Source organism: Cylas formicarius, unplaced genomic scaffold, assembly GCF_029955315.1.
Source record: "Cylas formicarius isolate icCylForm1 unplaced genomic scaffold, icCylForm1.1 PGA_scaffold_10__41_contigs__length_53128322, whole genome shotgun sequence".
NCBI classification, from domain to species: Eukaryota; Metazoa; Arthropoda; class Insecta; order Coleoptera; family Brentidae; genus Cylas; species Cylas formicarius.
The window spans coordinates 38039785-38060220 of NW_026844214.1; the positions used below are offsets into that span (position 1 = coordinate 38039785).

The 20436-nt window shown below is 32.9% G+C and overlaps 3 protein-coding genes across 3 annotated transcripts; 1 reads left to right on the top strand and 2 right to left on the bottom strand.

The window, feature by feature from the left end:
- The first annotated feature begins 123 nt into the window (after positions 1 to 123).
- On the top strand, positions 124 to 12015 carry LOC132708146 (3-hydroxy-3-methylglutaryl-coenzyme A reductase-like). Its single transcript, XM_060680283.1, has 5 exons — positions 124 to 1935; positions 3273 to 3551; positions 3633 to 3884; positions 4290 to 4472; positions 4541 to 12015. The coding sequence occupies exons 1-5, from the start codon at positions 420 to 422 to the stop codon at positions 4768 to 4770; spliced, it is 2460 nt and encodes an 819-aa protein (XP_060536266.1). The 5' UTR covers positions 124 to 419; the 3' UTR covers positions 4771 to 12015.
- Positions 12016 to 12039: 24 nt separating this feature from the next.
- Positions 12040 to 18420, bottom strand: LOC132708147 (uncharacterized). Its single transcript, XM_060680284.1, has 4 exons — positions 17490 to 18420; positions 17137 to 17424; positions 16151 to 16475; positions 12040 to 13640 (listed from the first exon to the last, which is right to left on the bottom strand). The coding sequence occupies exons 1-4, from the start codon at positions 17498 to 17500 to the stop codon at positions 12057 to 12059; spliced, it is 2208 nt and encodes a 735-aa protein (XP_060536267.1). The 5' UTR covers positions 17501 to 18420; the 3' UTR covers positions 12040 to 12056.
- Positions 18421 to 18601: 181 nt separating this feature from the next.
- LOC132708150 (zinc finger protein-like 1) lies at positions 18602 to 20271 on the bottom strand. Its single transcript, XM_060680287.1, has 5 exons — positions 20037 to 20271; positions 19870 to 19981; positions 19620 to 19813; positions 19303 to 19565; positions 18602 to 18946 (listed from the first exon to the last, which is right to left on the bottom strand). Exons 1-5 carry the CDS (start codon positions 20136 to 20138, stop codon positions 18751 to 18753), a joined length of 867 nt encoding a protein of 288 aa, XP_060536270.1. The 5' UTR covers positions 20139 to 20271; the 3' UTR covers positions 18602 to 18750.
- Positions 20272 to 20436: the final 165 nt, after the last annotated feature.

Here is a 20436-nt window from a genome sequence, read left to right on the forward strand (position 1 = left end):
CACCTTCCATAGCTAAAATTTACATACATACATACATACATACATTACATACATTCGATCCATCCAAAACCCAGTGACTAAAGCACCGCAAATATCCGTAGGCCTAATCTGCGCATAATTGGGTAACCAACCTAGAATTAGAGTAGAAAAGAATATTTAATCTACGTGAGCTGGCTGGTTGTTATTTTCTACCGAGTTTATGCCAAGCTCTTCGAAGAAGAAGATGTCACTTTTAATTGAAATATTATGATTTTGAATATTTTATTTAAATTAAGTGAAAGTGCGAGTGAAAGTTCTAAACCGAAAGTAGATTATATAAATGTTATATTTTACATAATGTTCATTATCTATAATGTTTTTTTTTAATCGATTAATTATTAAATATTAGCCACCAGTTGTGAAAAAGTTTTGTGTAAAAAATGTCCAACGTGTTTCTCCTTTACGGAGAATTGTGTGCTACACATCCATGGGAAGTAATAGTGGCGGTTATAACTTTGACAACTTACTTTTTAGCTTTGGAAAAGCAAGTTCCAAATGTACTAAAAAAGACAACAAACTGTGTAGGATGCTATGATGAACAGTTTCAGGCAGCAGATTTGATTGTGATGACAATAATTCGATGCCTTGCCATACTCTACAGCTATCATCAATTTAGAAATTTGCAAAAGTTGGGCTCAAAATATATTTTGGGAATTGCTGGATTGTTTGTGGTTTTTTCAAGCTTTGTTTTTACTTCAACTGTCTTAAACTTCCTTCGGATTGATTTTGTTGATTTAAAAGATGCTTTGTTTTTCTTTTTACTTCTCATCGACTTATCAAAAGCTGCGACTCTTGCTCAATTTGCCCTCACAGCTTCAAATCAACAAGATATAAGTAAGCAGATTGCTAGTGGTGTATCAATTTTAGGTCCTACAATAACATTGGACACTATAGTAGAGACATTGGTTATTGGAGTGGGTACTTTATCAGGGGTAAGAAGGTTAGAAATGCTCTCATATTTTGCTTGTCTTTCGGCAATTGTTAATTATGCAATTTTTATGACATTCTATCCAGCATGTTTGTCTTTAATGTTGGAATTAGCACGAATATCTAATTTTTATGGGGAAAATCAACAAATGGTGAAAAAAAAGCTCTTAGAAGAGAATGAGAAAGCCAATCCTGCAGTGCAACGGGTAAAATTGATTATGTCCTTTGGTTTACTTGCTGTGCATATTCATAGTCGCTGGTCCATTGACAACAAATATCGGAAATCAGTTAATAGCATAGATGATTCTTTAAATTGTGCTCAAGACCCTTCTTTATTTGCAACCATTATGAGACAATTTGTTTTAAGTGCAGATCACATAGTAATTCTTATTCTCTTAATAACATTGATGATTAAGTTCATATTTTTGGAACCCAAGGACAGTTTAAAAGAACAGTTTGGCCATGACATTCTTTTTGAATTACAAAAAGATTTACCCAATAGAAGACACATTAGAACCGTGTCTCTGCACGCAGAATCTCAAACGGAAGAGTTGCAAAATTTATATGATGATAATAATGATGAAGCAAATTTAAGTCGGAATCTGAGAGATTGTTTGGAGATTTATCGTACAGTTGGCGCTAGGGAGCTTTCGGATAGAGAAATTATGATGTTGGTAGATACAAAACACATACCAGCCTACAATTTAGAAAAGGCCATTGAAAATCCTGAAAGAGGAGTGAAGTTGAGAAGAAAGATTATTACCCACCAAATGAAGATGGATGGTGTATTTTTTTCTTTGCCATATAAGAATTATGACTACAGCAAAGTGATGGGGGCCTGCTGTGAAAATGTTGTAGGCTATGTCCCAGTTCCATTGGGAATTGCCGGACCTTTATTATTGGATGATAAATTATATTACATTCCAATGGCTACAACTGAAGGATGTTTAGTTGCCAGTACAAATAGGGGTAATATCCTTTAAATTAGTTTTTAAGCATACCCAATTTATGAATTTCAAATTTCACAACTTTCAGCAAAGGCAAAGGTTAAGTTTATAGTTGTTCCTCAGAAAATGCCTTGTCTTGTTTAACTTGTCTTTTTTGTAGTCGATCATAGGAGTGCTTGAGAAATAAGTATAATCTTGACCATAACTTTATAATTTTTTTTATTAAACATTACTTATAATTTAATCTTTTTATATTGTTCAAAACTTGTAGCTGGAGTTGATTACCATTTGACTAATTATAGTTCTAAGCAGGACTTAATGTTTTTGTTCATACGACTTTATAATTTGATGGATGGATTGTCAGGTATAATTCTGAACATTATCGACGATAATCAGAGCGGCGGACTCCATCTGCCCTTAAACATTGCTGATATCCCTATCTACACTACCATACTCTTTATAGCAGTTTTGGCACTTTATGTAGAGTGTATCCCCTATCTATCAAGTATAAGGGGTCCATTCTTTCATTGTGTTTAAATTTTAAGGTGGTGTTGCATATTAAATTGTGCAGTGGGCGATCTTTTTGTTAAAATGGTATGTTGCGTGTTGAAGTGTTGATATTTGATTTTGTGGATGTGAGAACTGTAATCGCGCTGCAAATTTAATGCAGTAACAATATTATATTCCAATAAAAATTTGTGACCTGTACATTCCTTAAAAAGCTTTTACCAGCTCATTTACTGAATCAATTGAGTTGCTAGGACCCAAAGTAGTACCTTTGCTTCATACTGCTAAGATTGAAATAAGTACAAACTTTACAAACTGAACAATTGGGTGGTTTAAACGTGCCTCCTGTAAATACAGAGACAACAATATTAAATTAGATTACATATTCATCATAAAAAATCTCAAATTAAAAAAAAATTGAAAGCTAGCCAATTGTGAAATTAAACATTTGCATTTATTTTCTAAACTGTTTTTCAATCAAATAATTAAAAATAAAATATTAAGAGAACGTTATATTATGTTATCATGTTATTGCATACTCATAAAAACAATATTTATTATTGTTATTTGTATTAAAGAAACCAGGAAATAAATTTTATTTTATTAAGTTCTCATGCTGGTGTATATATCGCATAAAAAAATGAGCCAAAATATAGCGCGAGGTAACAGGCGACATTGCGACAAGTTTGGAATATTGGCAATATTCATTCTTCACATAGTAAATAATTCTCGGTGATCCTGATCGTGGTTAATTTTTGGTGTTATGTTAAGTTTCGACTTCAGTAAGGTCTTCGTAATAACATATCAACAAAATATATTGTACAGGATAAATTCTTATACCTTTTGTTTTAGGCTGCCGAGCTCTGGAAAAATGTGGGGTGAGAAGTAGTATTGTCGCTGATGGCATGACCAGGGCTCCAGTAGTGAGATTTCAATCTGTGACCAGAGCAACTGAAGCAATTCATTGGCTTAGAAAACCGGAGAACTTCAACTTGATCAAGCAAAATTTTGATTCTACTAGTCGTTATGCTAAATTGGCAAAACTTTCACCTCATATTGCGGGACGATACTTGTTTATAAGATTTATTGCCACAACCGGTGATGCTATGGGAATGAATATGATATCTAAGGGTTACTATCAGTTTTTTAATAAGCTATAATAGTAGTATTAGTATTTGCATAAGCAAACTCCTTTAAAATATTAAATTCCAGGTACGGAAGAAGCACTACAGCTTTTGCAAACAGAATTTCCAGAAATGGAAATATTAAGTCTAAGTGGTAATGTTTGCACAGACAAAAAACCTGCAGCGATCAATTGGATCGAGGGTCGTGGAAAAAGTGTAGTATGTCAAGCAGTCATTTCCGCGGACGTTGTGTCTTCTGTACTTAAAACAACAACAGCGGTACTCATAGACTTAAACATATCCAAAAACATGGTTGGGTCAGCTATAGCTGGAAGTATAGGTTAGTTTATATACCATTTGGTAGGTAAAATTTAATTGATAATTAGAATAATTTTGCTTAACGAAGTTGTTCATAAAAATTTCAAAAAAATCATTTTTACAATGATATTCTGTTTTCTCATGATAATGAAATATCATAAAAGAATAACATTAATTGGGTAATTTTTGTTTGTTATTTCTTATATTTTAATAATTATTAATTCTTTTTTTAATTTGTACTTTTTTATGATAAGATTTATGAATTTCATGTTTTAATACTAGTATTAACTTAAGTATATTGCATGTTTTGTTGACTGGAATATACTAACTTGATGATTATTATAACGCCTGTTATCATAAATGTTTGAGTTGCTTAATGTAACAGTTTCTCCAGTAATAATTAAAGTTAAGCCATTAATAACTTCAGGAGGATATAACGCCCATGCAGCAAACATAGTAACAGCAGTGTTTATTGCAACTGGACAGGATGCTGCACAGAATGTAGCTAGCAGCAATTGTATGACGATTATGGAACCATGTGGAGAGAAAGGAAATGATCTTTTCATTTCTTGTACAATGCCATCTGTTGAAATAGGAACTATTGGAGGAGGTAAGTTTTTCAATTGACAATCACAGTGCATAAAAAATTTTCCAATAATAAATAAATGTTGTTTGTAGGTACAGTTCTTCCAGCCCAATCAGCGTGTCTTGAAATGTTGGGAGTCAAAGGACCTCACATGGAGAATCCGGGTGACAATGCTAAGCAGTTAGCTAGAATTGTATGTGGGGCGGTGTTAGCCGGTGAACTGTCCCTGATGGCGGCACTGGCGAATGGGCAACTAGTAAAAAGTCATCTTAAGTACAATAGGTCATATTCTGACCAAACTAAGTTGATAGCTGATAATTAATTTTAACAATAACGCTAGTTCTCTATTGATCTAATTTTTACGAAAGATAAATCAAATTGTCTGAAGCTAACAGAAAGTTTTTTTTGTTTTTAAATAAATTAAAAAGCTGTTGATTAATTTTATTCTTTTTAACAAATCTTGTTAGTGCAAAATGTTGTAAAAATAGCGGGTTTACTGTCACTAAGAACATAAACAAGACAATAAGCTCCCGATCTTCGCGTTTCTCTTTTTCTACTCTTCCTTAGCATTTTTATATGTTTCAAAGCATCCAAAATAAAAAATAAATCTGATAACTGGTTGATCCAACTTCAAGTGTCGACAGAGAGTAGATCCTTCTTTTCCTGTTTAGTTCTTTTTGTCATTAATCAAGTAAAATGGAAATGCATTGTTTAATTACAGAATGTTTTTATAAATAGGAATTAATGTTCAGTGGAATATAAATTTTTGGCACAATTCAATGATAAATATTATTACTCAGTGTAAACAAACTAACAAAAAGACAATTTCGTTTCATTCTTATTCATTTTGAGATTCTGTGTGAAACGCTACATATATTGAATTTTTTTTTCTCCAGTGTAACCAACTTTGAAAATGCATATTTTTATAACTTTTTGAAAATTTGATCCTCAAATTTGGTAAAATGTTAAAAAGAGACTAAATAACTAAGCAAGAGTATGTAAGTAAGAAATTGTTGTTGTTCTTGCTGTCTAGTTGAATACAGGATGTCCAAAAAACATTTTCAAATTCGCGAAACTTGTTTTTTCATTTTTTAACTGTAAGAATTAGGTATCAAGTCAACTTCTTCTTCGTGGGGGGTGCCCAGTTTTTTTCTCGATGTTAGGTGTATCATAGGTGCCTCTCATGGTGCGGCTAATAAAGGAATAGGTGTAAGGGTTACGATAAAACTTTTCTCACCTTGTGGCAATCCAGCCATTACACACAGGATAAGCCAGGACAATGGAGTTGGGTTACCTTCTAAGCTGTATAAGCTATGTCTAAATATTATTATTATACATGTATATTCATTTTTAATTATATTCAAGTATAAGCTACTACAAGTTGCGATTATTTACAAGCTAAGTGAATTTCCTGCTAGTTAATTAAATTTTTAAGTTATTTCTCATTACATATTTTATTCTTAGATGCTGGATTTGTAAACATATGTTCTATGTTGATAGATCCTGGTGTTTTTCTTAATTTAATTTAATTAATAATACTTGTTGTCCCTCTTCCACAGGCAACCTAATATAACCTGGTATAAATCTCCAGTTTCATGTCCATGGTTGCAGTTAGGTGTTTCTTTCATTCCGATTTTATGAAGGTGAACGGGTATACAGCAATGGTTGGTTCTCGTCTTATTATTTTTTGCGGAGTGGTTTGGATTCTCCCATAACCTTTGCCTTTGTTTTGTGACCAGTTTTGGTACATGTCTATTTTATGTGAGTTATAAATCGAGACAAAGGAAATTTTTCTACTCCCTTCTGTAAAATACCGATCTAGCGTGCAGAAAGCGTCACTTTACCACGTGAGTTTCTTGTCCCACGGATCCGAGTCCCTTCGGACATTTCCGGGATATTTTCGCACGGGCTTGGGAACAATCGAAGGCTTTCGGAGATTTGTGACGGTGATATCAGTGAATGTATTTGTGTTGTTTTGCAAAAATGTACCTTAAAACTAACGGTCGTAGAAAAAGTATAGTATGCAACACGTTGCCGTTTACCGCACTTGTTGCATAGCATATTATTGTTGAGTTGTTGCACGTTCTGATCTAACATACTTTTGTTTGCTAGTCTGTCGCCATATCATTGCCCTTTATTGCTTTATTGCTAGGTATTCACACTAGCCTGATATCGCACTTATTCCTATTGGACATAATTTCTTGTCGTGTGCGTAACATTATGTAAGCACTGCGTCCGGAAATATCATTGATTGCTATTGCTTGGATAGCACTCCATAAATCAGAAATCACTGCTAATTTATTCAAAGTATTTGATACTTCTTCTTACTTCTTCTTTTACTGCTTCCCTTATAGCAAGTATTTCTGTTGAGCATATCGGTGTATATTTGTTAAGTTTCCTCAATATGTTTGTTCTGGGATGCTTGCAGGATATTTCTATTCCACAAGAGTTGTCCTCCAGTTTCACTGATGTGTGGGTATAAGCTAATGTAAATCCTTCTAAATTTTCTTCAATAAACTGTTTAAATATTTGTTTATTAACTGGTTTCTTTATTGAAGTTTGTTTTTAAAATTTTAATTTAGGATGTTCGGTCTATAATTGGACATTGGAAACATGGTAATACTTAACTTTTATGAATATACTCATACTTATTGAAAATTAAATTAAGCCATTCCAGTAACGCAGGTGTTTGATGATTGTTCCAGTAGGGACGGCTCAGGCATCAGTAGATCTCGTAGAATGACCAAAGTTCTGCTGCTATTTTTTGGCTGAAAACTTTGCTGCAAGCCATATTCTTATTAGTTCCAAAGGGGTCTCTCCTGCTTCTGATAAGATTAGCTTTATCTGTGTGGACCACATACAACCTAAAGCTATTCTTAAAGTTTGATATTGTACTCAATTGAGTTTGTTCCAGTTTCCTTTTGATGTTTGAAATATGCACAGCAACTCCGAACTCTAAATGTTTTCTAACAATTCCCTTATATATCAATAATAGTGTTTTTCAATTGAATTTGTTCCAGTTTCCTTTTGATGTTTGAAATATGCACTGCACTCCGAACTCTAAATGATTTCTAACAATTCCCTTATATCAATAATAGTGTTTTTGGGTCTCCTCCCCATCAAACTCTGGTAAGGTTTGTGCCTTTGTGCCTTTGTTGTGCAGCGATCCACGTGTGCTGTCCATTTGAGTTGCCTAGCAAAGATGATCCCCAAGTTTTTAGCCACATATTCACTTTATTTAATTTGTTTATGTGTCTAGTCATACCTGGTATATTGTTAGTGGTATTAACGGCGCCACATATAAAGTAAACAATAAGGGACTCGACGGGGACCCCCTGTGTTAAACCTCTGCTTGTGTGCATCTAGATTCTGTACATACGTTGTTGGTGATTTGTTTAACACTCTCCTCTTTTTTAGTAAATTTTTTATGTATTTGATTATATTTTCATTTTTGTGTAGTTCATCAAGATAGCTCAGTAAAATAGGACGAACTGTCCTAGCGAAAGCTGATTAATATCCAAGAAAACTACTATCACTTTTTCACCGACTGTAAATGCTTTATATATTTCTGTAAATATATACAATCCTCTAACGGTCCTAGTCCCGGTCTATGCTATTTTGAATTGCATTCTCTTAATTTACGTTACTCCAGCATTATAGGTCTGTAGCTGGTATGGTTATTTGGATCATTATTTGTGTATTAGAATTGGTGCAATCACTTGAGTTGGGATATCCCTTTCTGCTTGCAATATTTTGTTGTAGATTGTGCATAGTTTTTCAAGGTGGTAGTCGGGTAAATTTAAAAAAATAATAATATCAATGCAATATTACTCTGAGTTCCTCAGTATTAATTTTGTATACTGGTTCTTTGTTGCGGCATTCCATGTTTTGCATTCTTCTTACTAGTCTGTTTCTCTCAATTGCAGCAGCAAGTCGTTCATTGTTCGACTCTAGCCTATGTGTGGGGCTTGTGTAGTTATTAGAGAATTTACTTACTGTTGACCATATGGTTTTTATGGGGCTGTCTGATCTAAATCTCCAAAGAAATTGATAAACTCTTGTTTTTTCTTTCTTTTAAGTGCTCTTCTTGTTTGTGCGGCAATCCTTCTATGTCTTAAAACATACTTGCTCTGATTTGTTGTTCGCAGGTATCATCCCACCAAACTGGTTTCTTAAGATATTTAGTTTGACCGTGTTGTCTGTGTATCTTTGGAATTGACTGTGTGGCTGCCCTGTTTGTTGTATCTAACTATTCTTCATAGTTTTCTTGTGTTTTGTTGTTCTATAAGTTGTTTATAGTTTTTCCAGTCTGCGAATTTTGTGTCCCATTTCCGTGTTTGTATGCTTATTAATTGGTTTAATTGTGGGTTGAACGGGATTGTTTCCAGTTACAATTGTTTGCCGCGTCTTGTGAGATTTGGGTAATTTCCTACCACTACTATTACTACTTCCAAACTACAACTACTTTCTTTTGGTGTTAGCCATATTCTGTTGCCATCGCTGTATTCCAAAGCTTCCAACAAATTTCGTCCTATTTGCTTGATTACTGATTGTATGTTGTGCATTCAAATTATTTATTTTATGAGTGATGGATGTTCAGTTAGCTTCAGCAGTTTACAAAATTTATTACCGATGGTATAATATTTGAAATATATTGATTGACTGTATTATAGTTTCCTATTTCTATAACTTGTAGCTGTGTATTTGCTGGAGCGTCTAAGAGTATGTTTAATTTTCTTGTATGAAAAATTCTCATTGATAAGTACGCATATACCACCATATCCGTCTGCTCGATCCTGTTGTATGATCGTGTAATTCTTGAAATTTAGGCTGACTGTTTCCTTAAGGTGTGTTTCATTTAATAAAATTAGTTCTGGTTTAATTTCATTAACTAGAATTTGTAGGTGCATTATTTTCCTTTTAATGCCATTAATATTCCATGGTACTATAGCGATTGTCATCTTTTTTTTTATATAGAAGTTTACTTCGAAAACGGAGGTACTACTTAATCTATTTTCTGAAATGCTTGCACATTATTTTCTTCTACTAGATTGGTTTAGCTTAAAACTTGCTTTACGAATTCCAGGAGGGCTATAGATTTCACTGAATTTTCTCTGCTATCCCTATTATTTGTACCTGACCTTTATGTGTCATTATTACTTTTTATATAGTCGAAAACAGTGCTCTGTGTTGTGATGGCAATGTTAGCTCCCTCATCATTTTTTTCCAATTGGGTGGATTGCGACAATGTTGGCTTGCGTTTAGGCGGTTTTATGATATAACTGTACGAAGATTTCTGTGTTGGACTTTTATTGCCGGACTGTCGTCGTTCAACCTGATTTTTGTGTCCATTTGAATTAAATCTAATTGCTGGAAACTCTTCGCTACTTCTTATAAATCTAGTATTATGTGCACTATATTTATTCCTTGAGTGTTTGGGCGCATCTTTTCCTTGCTTCAAAGTAGGGTAAGTTTTTTAAAGCCATAACTTCCTTGATGGCATTTCGCCTTTGGATCTATGTGAATGTCCTATCAGTGGTTAGATGTTGCTCGCAGAACGTACCTCTGGGCACGTTAGCTGTGCAATCGCACTCTTTGTGTTCATCTTGGCATCTTGCACGTATTTTTTTGTTTCGGCACGTTGTGTCAAAATGACCATAGCGAAAACAATTTTTGCATTGTGCAACTGGGCTCACATACCCTCGTTGTTTTTTAAGTTCCCTACCTATTTTTATTGGTTGTAAGTTAACACTGTTTTTACTGGGGTACATACTTTCTAATATAATCAAAAAGGTCCTGTATCTCTATATTTATGGTGTTCGATATTAAATGTATTATAAGTTAGGCCTAGGGGAGGTTGGTTGCCTCCCCCACTAAGGATAAATCTGGGAAACGCCGCATCAGTCGGCACGGCCCCTAAATCCTAACTGCATAATTAATTACTATTCTAGTTCACTTTCCTTTTTTAAATCTGCGAAAAATTTTACCTTACTTCTGCTAAGTCCAGTACTTATTTCTCTATTAAACTGCATTAGAGTTACCTGTATCTATTCCGAAACATATTAAAAATGTTTTTTGAGAGTATCGTATTTGTTCTGTTGAACATTTTACCTTCACGTACTTGGTTATGGTTAAAACAATTATTATGTTCTCTTGTCAAACATCACAACTAACTATTAATTAGTATAGAAATAATATTTTTTCGCATAGCCAAGTACGTGAAAGAATAATGTTCAGACGAACAAATACGATACTTATCAAAAAACCTAATTATTTCTAATATTATTTGGAATAGGTATAGGTGACCCTATTGTAGTTTGATAGAGAAATAAGTTCCAGACTTGATAACACTTAAAGTTACAGGATGTCCCATTTGAAAAACCCGAGTATTGCTACTTTGAAAATGTGAATGTTTGTGGTCTAATTTTGGGTAACTTGTATACAAGTAGACAGCACCAATAACAAAAACATGAGCTTTAGCCTCTTTTAACATTTTGCCAAATATGAGGATCTAATTTTTAGAAATTACAAAATGTACAATTTTGCAAGAAAAAAATTAAGGGTAAATAGTTCAAAACAGGCACACATAGGTATAGGTATAGGACATTATACATAAAATCTGTTTGAAATTTCACTCAGAATCTCAAAATGTAATAATGTACACGATTATCCATTTTCAAATATATGAGTATGTATGTGTTGGATGATATATTTTTTAGTAAATTTAGGCAGTTGCCATATCATGAAAATATTGGACAAATATTAAAACAATATTTCTCAACTGTTCCTTTTACGTTTCTTTGTGAAAGTTTTCCTTTCAATTAATTCATACTATTATATACAATAGTCCAAATTTACTTTTGTTTGTCATTTGCCAAACAAGATTTAAACATTTGTAGAGTAAAAGAATTAAATTCAGAGCGCAACACTTAGAAAATTATATTTGAAATGTAAAAAGCTCAAGTTTTTTAAAACCTCCCATTAGATTCGGCCGTTTAAAGATATCTGAGCCGCCTGATGTTTTTTGGGTCATCGATAACATTTAACATCCATTGCACTGTTAAGAACGTATTTGAGATTGAGGCGTTCTTTGAACTAAGACCGAAATTAGATCTAAAGAGAGGTAACTTATATTCTATAACCTTTTATTCGAGACTCAAATGGATGAGGTGTATATCGTAAGAAATACATTCAAGTTTGCGTGCTTACAAGTAACTAATTAACACATTAAAAGTGCCCAAAAATGGCTTTTTTTTATATTGTCTTAGGTCAAATTGCCACAGAGTGATATATTTATCAGTTTACTCGCGATTTTATGATTAAATTTAATTTCGTTGTTAATAACATAAACCTGATTGTATTAAGTGTATTATTATATAGCTTGTACAAAGTTTTAAATTGTCTTAAAGCCCGACTTTTAAGTTCTGAAGAGTTAATAGTTCATACTTGTCACATAAAAAGTAAAAGGGAATTTGTGTAAAAAGTTATTGCTCAAGTTTGTACTTAGTTGTATGGATAAATACAGTTATTTGTTTTCTTTTATATAAATAAAATCTGTTTTCGCTAACGTTTTCACATTTATTTGTTCATTTGGTTCGAATTCATACACTAAGACCATTTCAATATAGATTTTTTATTCGTTATCATACTACTTTTTTTTCGCACTGGAATCAAGGATGATCCTGTATAATGTCTTGAGATTCCTGCCAATGTATTTGCGGATTTGGTTCTCGTATTAGATTTCTGGGCATTACATCCTGACTTCTTATTTTGTTGTGTTAGAAACTCTTTATTAATCATTGAACTGTCTTCATCATCTTTGTTTCCAAGTTGCAAAGGCGTGTTCATATCCGAAAATATACTATAATTTTTTCGCTCATGAGTGTCGTTAACGTTCGAATCTAGTTCAAACGAATTTGAGGACATTTTATATAATTTTTTTATTGTCACTTCTAATGCACTGTGGTCAATACGTTGAACAGCAATATCTTGGTCGCCCGTGGTATTATGTTTTCCAATTTCATTTTCAATTTTTGGACAGGTTATGCTCCACCTTGGGACGCGATATTTGGAAGGAGTTTGTTTTTTTATTTTTACTTCGGTTTGATCGGGCCCTTGATATGCAAAACTGGTCGACGCTCCATGCATTGGCGTGGTATAGACCGGACTAGTTGATCCAAAATCATGTTTTTCATAGATTGAATTTTGATCTGTAACTTTGAATTGAAACTCTGGGAATTGAATTTTATTCTCCTTATTTTCTCTGTTATTGTTCTCATCGCTAAGCTCTCTAAGTGTTGGTATCCCATAAGATGGTTTTCTAAGTCGTGGGGACCCATTTAAAATCAAATTTATTTTTTTTTTCTTAAAATCACTGTGTTCATCATTTTTTAGGTCTTGTTTTAGAATCGTCTGACTGTCTTCGCATATTAATTCATTGAATAATTTATACGGGTTGTATTTTGCTTGTGAGTGTTCTGAAAGTATAGCATCGCATACAGCGTCTAACATCACACGATGTTCCTCTTCAGATTTTGCAACTGATTTTAGTTTTTTTAAACACTCCAAATCTTCGTTAACATCAACTAGTTCTGGCAGTTTAAGCTCTTCATTGTTGTTCAAGATTACTGGCCCCAGGCTGTAAGTTTTTCCAGTAAGAGGACTTTCATAGTAATCTTTGTTATAAAATGGAGTTGTTGCTTCATCCGATACACATTTTTTTGTCCACATATGATTTGTGCATCCCTTGCCAATTTCGCAAGATGTTTTTCTAACATCCGTAATGAATGCATCTTCTTTTGATTTGTTGGACTTTATTTTGTTGTCGCCTTGAGCTTGTAAACAACTTCCACAACAGCACAGCATTATACAAATTGTTTTTTTCTTTTTCCCATTATATTTCAAAACCTTTTCTACGGTATTATGTTGCTCACTATTAATTGTCTGTATTGCTTTATCTTCTTGTGCTTCTCGTAATGTTTGCATTTCGGTGGTGTGTTTTACCGGTTCCTGTTCCCTTTTTGAGGAATATTCGCGACAAGGACAACATATGTTCGACTTGATCTGTTGGAGCTTTACGGTCAAGTATTCAACGCTGTCTTCGGTACTGGAGTGTGGACGGTAAATTGAGGTCGGCCCGGCAATAACCTCCTCACTTGAGCTGGTATGACCATTTTTATTCCATGAACGCATCTAAAACTCAAATTTTTTAATTTGCACTTTCAAAATTCTTGCTGTGTAGGTAGGTAATTGTAATAAAATGAAATTTTAATGAATTTAGTTTCAATTGATATTCAAATAAAGTTTTTTAGGCTGTCTTTAAATTAAAGGTAAAGTTAATGTTAAAACCATCTGTAAAATACAAATTGTCTAATTTATTTATGGTTATTACTGTCTAGGCGAGATTCCTCTATTGAATTGTATTTGCTTTAACATGAACAGTTGTTAAAATTGAATCCTCTGTACAAGTCAGCGATAGAGTAAGGTTCATTATCTCATTGGTTTCAAAAGTTATGAGAAAATATTTAAAAAAAGCGTGACGTACAAAATGAAATTTTGTTTTGAATTCGTTTTGAAATTCTTCAACTTTTTTTAGTTTTTTTGTTTTTGTTGAAACAAACTCGCTGATGTTTCGCCAATCACCATGTTGGCTTCTTCAGAGCTTAACTGAAACGGACTCGCATTTTACTCTGTACCTTCTTATATATTGTTTGAGGGGGACGGAGGTAAATCAGAGGCATAAACTCCGTCTCGGATGACTGATTCCCATATTGGTGACATGTAAAGACCTGAGTCGCGGTTAAGATTGTTAGGTTGCTTATAGATTTCTATAGACTCTCCGATTTTTCGTTGGTAGAAGAATTGATTACATGGAAGAATTTTAGTTTTGTCAAATAACATTTGATGTTCGGTCTCGTGATTGTGTTCGGCAACTTCTGAAGAGTTTATTTGTCTTAGTTTTAAGGCTCTTTCGTGTTCTTTGAGCCTAGTTGATATTTTGCGTCCGGTCTCAACAATGTATTTTTGCCACATATGCATGGAATGCTGTGAACTCCTGGCATCTTAAATTCAATTTTGACTTTGACGGATCGAAGATGTTGAGAGATTTCTGGACAAGTGGTAAATCTGGGTTTCACTTTATATTTCTTTAGAATTTTAGATATGTGGCAAGTGATGTTTTGAATGTAAGAAAGGACAACAGTGTGAGATTGCTTTTGGCCTTATTGCTATTGGATCGTTGTGGTCAAGTGTATTTTGTGGCGGAACGCTTAATATCTTTAATGTGGAAATTAATTCTGGGTTCAGTGACTCGGGCTGTTTTACAACTCTGTAAACAACAGGGTTGATACCGATGATTTTTGGGACGGATGGTGATGTGACAATGTTAGGTCTGCTTTTCTATTGATAAGAAAATCTCAGAATGGGAGGTTATTATTTGTTTCTGATTCAATTGTAAAATGTATGTTAGGGTATATAGAGTTTAAATGTCTAAGAAAATCTACTAGGGTTTCTTGACCATGATGCGAAATAAGAAAAGTATTATCGACGTAGCGTTCCCATAATTTTGGTTTTAGATTGAAGGTGTCGAGAGCTTTCGTTTCAAAGCCTTCCATAAATATATTCGCGATGACCGATAATAATGGAAAGCTGTTCCCGACATTTGTTCAAAAATTTGACCGTTATAAGAAAAATATGTTCCAGACAAGCATTTTTCAATTAAGATGAGAAGGTTTGGTCCTAGGCTCCCGGATTTTAATGTATCTGAAATGTTGAGAGTTTTAGTAAAAATGGATTCTAAGTCGAAATTAACCAGAATATATTGTGTACCTAGTGTAATGCTTTTTAATTGTTCAATGAAGTGAAAGGAACTAAGTACGAAACTATCAGTTTTCTCTGCAAAGCTAGAAATTTTGCTAGAGAATATTGGAGAACTGATGGTGCTAACAATAGGTCAAAGGGGTAATAATGGATTGTGAATTTTAGAGTCATGAAGGGTGACAGGATCTTTTTTAAGTTGGCGATATGATCCATCTGTAAGAATATCTTGAATCTTTTATCTATAATATTACTAATTATATAATTATATATATTTGGAGCGGCCTCTTAATCTCTATGCGATTAACGGTACATTGGGATGTATCACATAAGCTAGCTACTTGACGGCTACTGACCTGGGGATTATTTTGAACTTGCAAGCAAAATTTTGAATTCATTTTCGTATTTCGATTTACCTACCACTTTCCGTTTTTCATATTCAACTAATATTATAGCAATAGTCTGAGACAGAAATAAATATAATAAAGGTAAAATAAATCGCAAAGTATTAAAAATTAATAAAAGTTGTAAGTAAGTTTTTGTAAGATTTTTTAGAAAACATAATATATCCAAACGCTAATATCAAATATGAGTGATCAAGCTTCAAACGTAATGATGCGATCGTAATTTTTTGCAGGTGTGACAAAAACTATTTTTTTAAAACAAATTAAAATATTCAAAACAAAATTTAATTTTTATTTTATTTACTTGATTTTATTTAACTTTTTTATTAACCATTTTCACATAACTTTTTGAAACCAACAAGATAACTCTTGACTCACCCTGTATACTATTTCATATATCTTTTGTGCATCTATTACCGTTTTGCAATAAATATAAATTTCTTCAATGTATACAGTAGTTATTTTTTATTAAATATTATTTACCTTTCTTTTTTTATGATCAATGTAAAGTTGTTTGTCCACAGACGATTTTATTTGTTGGTCATCCATGGTATAAGTGCGCTTTCTTATAGCAAGCACGCTGTTGGACGGTGTATTGTATAAATGTTGCATATCGGGTGAAGGTAGAATTCCGGATGGTTTTTTGAACACGAGACATTTGCATAATTCTTTCAATTCACGCTTTGTCGGGAGCGGTGTTACACGGCCAGACAGTTGATTCCTATGTTGGTGGCATCGACAGTTGTTGTTCCTATCATGTTCTTGGCCAATTGGTAAAGGTGGTACGCGTGGTATAGATTTTTTCTGCCTAAAGGAATATTTCGCAGAAGTGTACGTACATTGTTGCGCCGTTGCGTTTTCGAGAAATTAGCCTATGGTATTTTAAATATACATAGTTAAATTGTTAATATCTATGATTTGGAGCTGCTATAATATTAGTTCTATGTAAAGAATTTAGTTAGGATTCCGAAATCATGTATAGCAAGTTAGCAAATTACTTTCAATCTTCTGATCCGATTAATAGTGTGTTGTTTTGCATAAATTTGTATTTCAAATTACCGCACTAGTAAAAACCATTGGGCGGCCTTAAGATGTAAACTAGCAATTGTCAAAGACATTAAACTCCAGTGTTATTCCCACAATAATCTTCTAATGGCGATGTTTTAAAAAATTGTTGACCAAAATTTGTTTCTAAACTGAATTTTTTTTTTCATTCAATTTAAAGAAACTGAAAACTGAACTGAAAAATACTGAAAATAAAAAAGTTGAGCTATAAAACATAACTAAATTTTGCTGAGGTCTCTTGGGGTAATACGCTGAGACAGGGCATTTTTACAGTGGCGTATCTTGGTTATTAATTGCAAATAGAAAGGTGCGGGTTTCACTGCCGTTCTTTTTTTTGGTAAAGTTATTTTTATAGTAATACAGCTTTTGACGTCCCTTCCTATTCTATTGTGCACCTTATTAACCTTTTGTGTTTGGATTGGAATTGCGATTGAAATAAACTGCTTTTTTGGAAACGTCTATCGCTGGTTTCTGCTTCATTATTAGTTGTTTGATCAGTATTCTCCAGTGAGGTTCCACTTTTCTTCTTGCGTACCCAATTCCATCCCCACCATCTACAAAATTGCAGATCCCACGCATTTTCGCCTCCTGGTGGAGCAGGAGGGGGAAATTCTTTATAGGGAAATTTTTCTCTGTCATGGGAACACTTTGGACTAGCTGTGCAAGTTTCTGTAGCGTGTGAACTGCGATATCTTGATTTAAAAAATAAAATGTTACTTCCACCACAAACCCAACATTAAAATATGAAATGGCTTACAAACTTGGCATTTCAAACGTAATTTCACAGGGTATAGTACTTTTGCTTGTTTTTTTTTGAGTCTTCGAGTCGTTTCTCGCTCTATTCCATTTTTACACTATCAAACATTTTAAACTCAATTTTGGAAAAAAAAGGTAATTTCGATTTTAAAATTATTCTAATCTGTCAGTGTCATATGTTACCGGTAAAAATTAATCCTTGTCAGTTGTAGAATTGAAATTTTGTACCTAGTAACCTAAACGTGCTACTTTGCTTGTGGAAAATGTTCGCGATCTCTATAACTAAAAACAAGAGTACTTTTGAGAGATATTAATTTATTTAGGTAGAATGCGCTAAATTGTCATTACTCAGTTTAAAAATTCCATGATGTGTTTACATTCTGATATATTTCTTCTATACCTCAGGGAAGTGATTTATGTTTGAAGTTAATTACGAACAATATATCTAGAATGCAAGAGTGGCTATGACATTTTTGTAAAAAAGGAAATGATTTTTCGCGAATGTATCTAACACTAATCTGCACTTGGCGCCTTTTTCTTTCTAAACAGCGATCTTCACAAACTTAACTGGTTTTTATCCTGAAAATTTGGAATCGGGCCATATTTTGACAAAATTCTGCAGAAAAAATGCCATATCCAAAGGGAAAACCTTTTTATTAATGAACTCGCCATCGGCCGTGTTCATTGTGGAACGTCGCAAGATCTTACTGGTTTGTTTGAACTCTTAGATCTTCTTGGTTGAAATGGTTTTGTTTTCATGGTAGCCTCAAAAATTATCAGCATGGGTCGGGATAGTAACTACATGGCTTTTACACTATCTGGTGTGTGAAATAATCTAATAGACAGCATAGTGACTAGTATCACCTTAATTATTTACTTATGTTGGCGGCAGATTTCTAGACATTTTATTTCATCAGTATCATTTGTTCAGATGGGCAACTCAAAAAGTGTATTAACACTATTTCAAGTTATTTTTCTATTTGCTTATGAAAAAATATTTTGGTTAAACCCTGGCAGATGTGTGTTATAAGTTTGCAGCCGGATCCAAAAAAATAGTACTGTTACCACATCCTTTATTAAAAAAAACTAGCAATGTTAATGTCATTATTATTAGATACAGAAAGTCTAAAAACTGTTTTTTAGGTATGCTAGCTGCTTTTCTTCCACTAAAGGAAACTTTTTAATTTATGTAGTGATACAGCAAAAAATTAAATAACATTACACTTACCTATACACTATTTATAACTTAAAATTAACATATTTTAGCTATCCTTGACTGCAATAAATGAATTTTGGTTTACATCTAAATTGGGATCATTTTCAGTGGAGTACCTTCCAAGTTTTGACATCATATACAAAAACAAAATTACTCCTATTACTATTATAGTTCCCAACAAACAGTACCGTCTATATATTGACCTTCCCGCTCTTGATCTTAATGGAGCACCAAATGTTATCCTAAAAATATTAAAAAAAATTATATATATATATATATATATATATATATATATATATATATATATATATATATATATATATATATATATATAATTATACATATATATATATATATATATATATATATATATATATATATATATATATATATATATATATATAATTATACATATATATATATATATATATATATATATATATATATATATATATATATATATATATATATATATATATATATATATATATATATATATATATATATATATATATATATATATATATATATATATATATATATATATATATATATATATATATATATATATATATATACACATCTTGTTGGTACTTACTTCCACCAAGTACTAATGAGTTCTAAAATTGGCCTTCTTTTATATTTATCATCATCATGATCAAAGCCCATAGATTTTGCTTCCCGGATATCACGAAAAGATTTCCGGCTAGAAGAGTTGTGATAGTTTTCTGTCCTATTAAATGGTCCATGTTCATCTACATTAACTATTGAATGTGATGGACTAGTTGCTATTCTTGAACTTGGTGAGAGTGATGAGTTAATATGGCTGATATTGGTTTTTATTTCTCTGTCTTCTGATAACTAAATGTGTGTTTTGTGCATTAATTGTCCTTGATTGTGGTTTTGCTTTCTTACCAGGGGCAGTCCTAAACCAGCTCTAGCCCAATTTACTCCTGCCAGCTTTTCCTTCAGTACATCTGCAACAGGGCTTACTAGGTTTGGGGGTGGAAACAATGGGCTTTTACATGAAGGACATGTATAACCTCTTGGTGCTGTTGTAGCAGGCAACTGTCTTGAGTAATGATCCAAACAAGACCAGTGGAATACATCTAAAAATATGTAATATGAATGCTTCAAAAATGTACCAATCTAGATGGCTGGTTACGATAACAGGTTAATCTTATACAGTCTTCCACATTAAGTTGTTTACTACACAGTTCGCAAATTGAATTGTAGTCACTATCTTGCAACCACTGGAGGTAGGATTGTACCACACACTATAACAATACACATTCGATATTTTTTGAGTTCTTCTGAGTATTATGTACTTACAGTTGGATGATTTGTTACCATACAATTTTCACAAACGCACACTCTGTGTTCAAAGCAGAACTGGTTCGTTACACGACGTTTAGGGCATTTACAAAGTCCCATATTGATATTGATACAATTTAAAACATAGGATACTTGTGTATATTTATTTACAGATCACTGACGCCCAACAAAAAAATTCTTAAACCTTTCAGCCACGTATTTTGACAAGCAATTTATATACAGTCGGAAATAGATGTGAAACTTCTTTTCTCAGCTAGGCAAGCAGCTGCAACTACTTACCCAATTTCGGTCTTGCGAAATGTGGTTCAAAATGGACACAATTAATAGTAAGACATTAATAAAGAAATCGAGCATTTTTAGTCTAGAAGTATTGCAATAGTAGCGGTATATGCGACTA

What these genes read in the sequence shown, in the direction of transcription:
- LOC132708146 (XM_060680283.1), top strand. Translation starts at nt 420, where the DNA reads ATGTCCAACGTGTTTCTCCTTTACGGAGAATTGTGTGCTACACATCCA. An exon ending in AGTTGCCAGTACAAATAGGG is followed by an intron (nt 1,936 to 3,272) that starts GTAATATCCTTT and finishes CTTTTGTTTTAG; the next exon opens with GCTGCCGAGCTCTGGAAAAA. An exon ending in AATAGGAACTATTGGAGGAG is followed by an intron (nt 4,473 to 4,540) that starts GTAAGTTTTTCA and finishes TGTTGTTTGTAG; the next exon opens with GTACAGTTCTTCCAGCCCAA.
- LOC132708147 (XM_060680284.1), bottom strand. An exon ending in TTCCAATCCAAACACAAAAG is followed by an intron (nt 16,476 to 17,136) that starts GTTAATAAGGTG and finishes ATATTCCTTTAG; the next exon opens with GCAGAAAAAATCTATACCAC. An exon ending in TTGATCATAAAAAAAGAAAG is followed by an intron (nt 13,641 to 16,150) that starts GTAAATAATATT and finishes TTTGAGTTTTAG; the next exon opens with ATGCGTTCATGGAATAAAAA.
- LOC132708150 (XM_060680287.1), bottom strand. Translation starts at nt 20,138, where the DNA reads ATGGGACTTTGTAAATGCCCTAAACGTCGTGTAACGAACCAGTTCTGC. An exon ending in TATAAGATTAACCTGTTATC is followed by an intron (nt 19,814 to 19,869) that starts GTAACCAGCCAT and finishes ACATATTTTTAG; the next exon opens with ATGTATTCCACTGGTCTTGT. An exon ending in CTGGTTTAGGACTGCCCCTG is followed by an intron (nt 19,566 to 19,619) that starts GTAAGAAAGCAA and finishes ACACACATTTAG; the next exon opens with TTATCAGAAGACAGAGAAAT.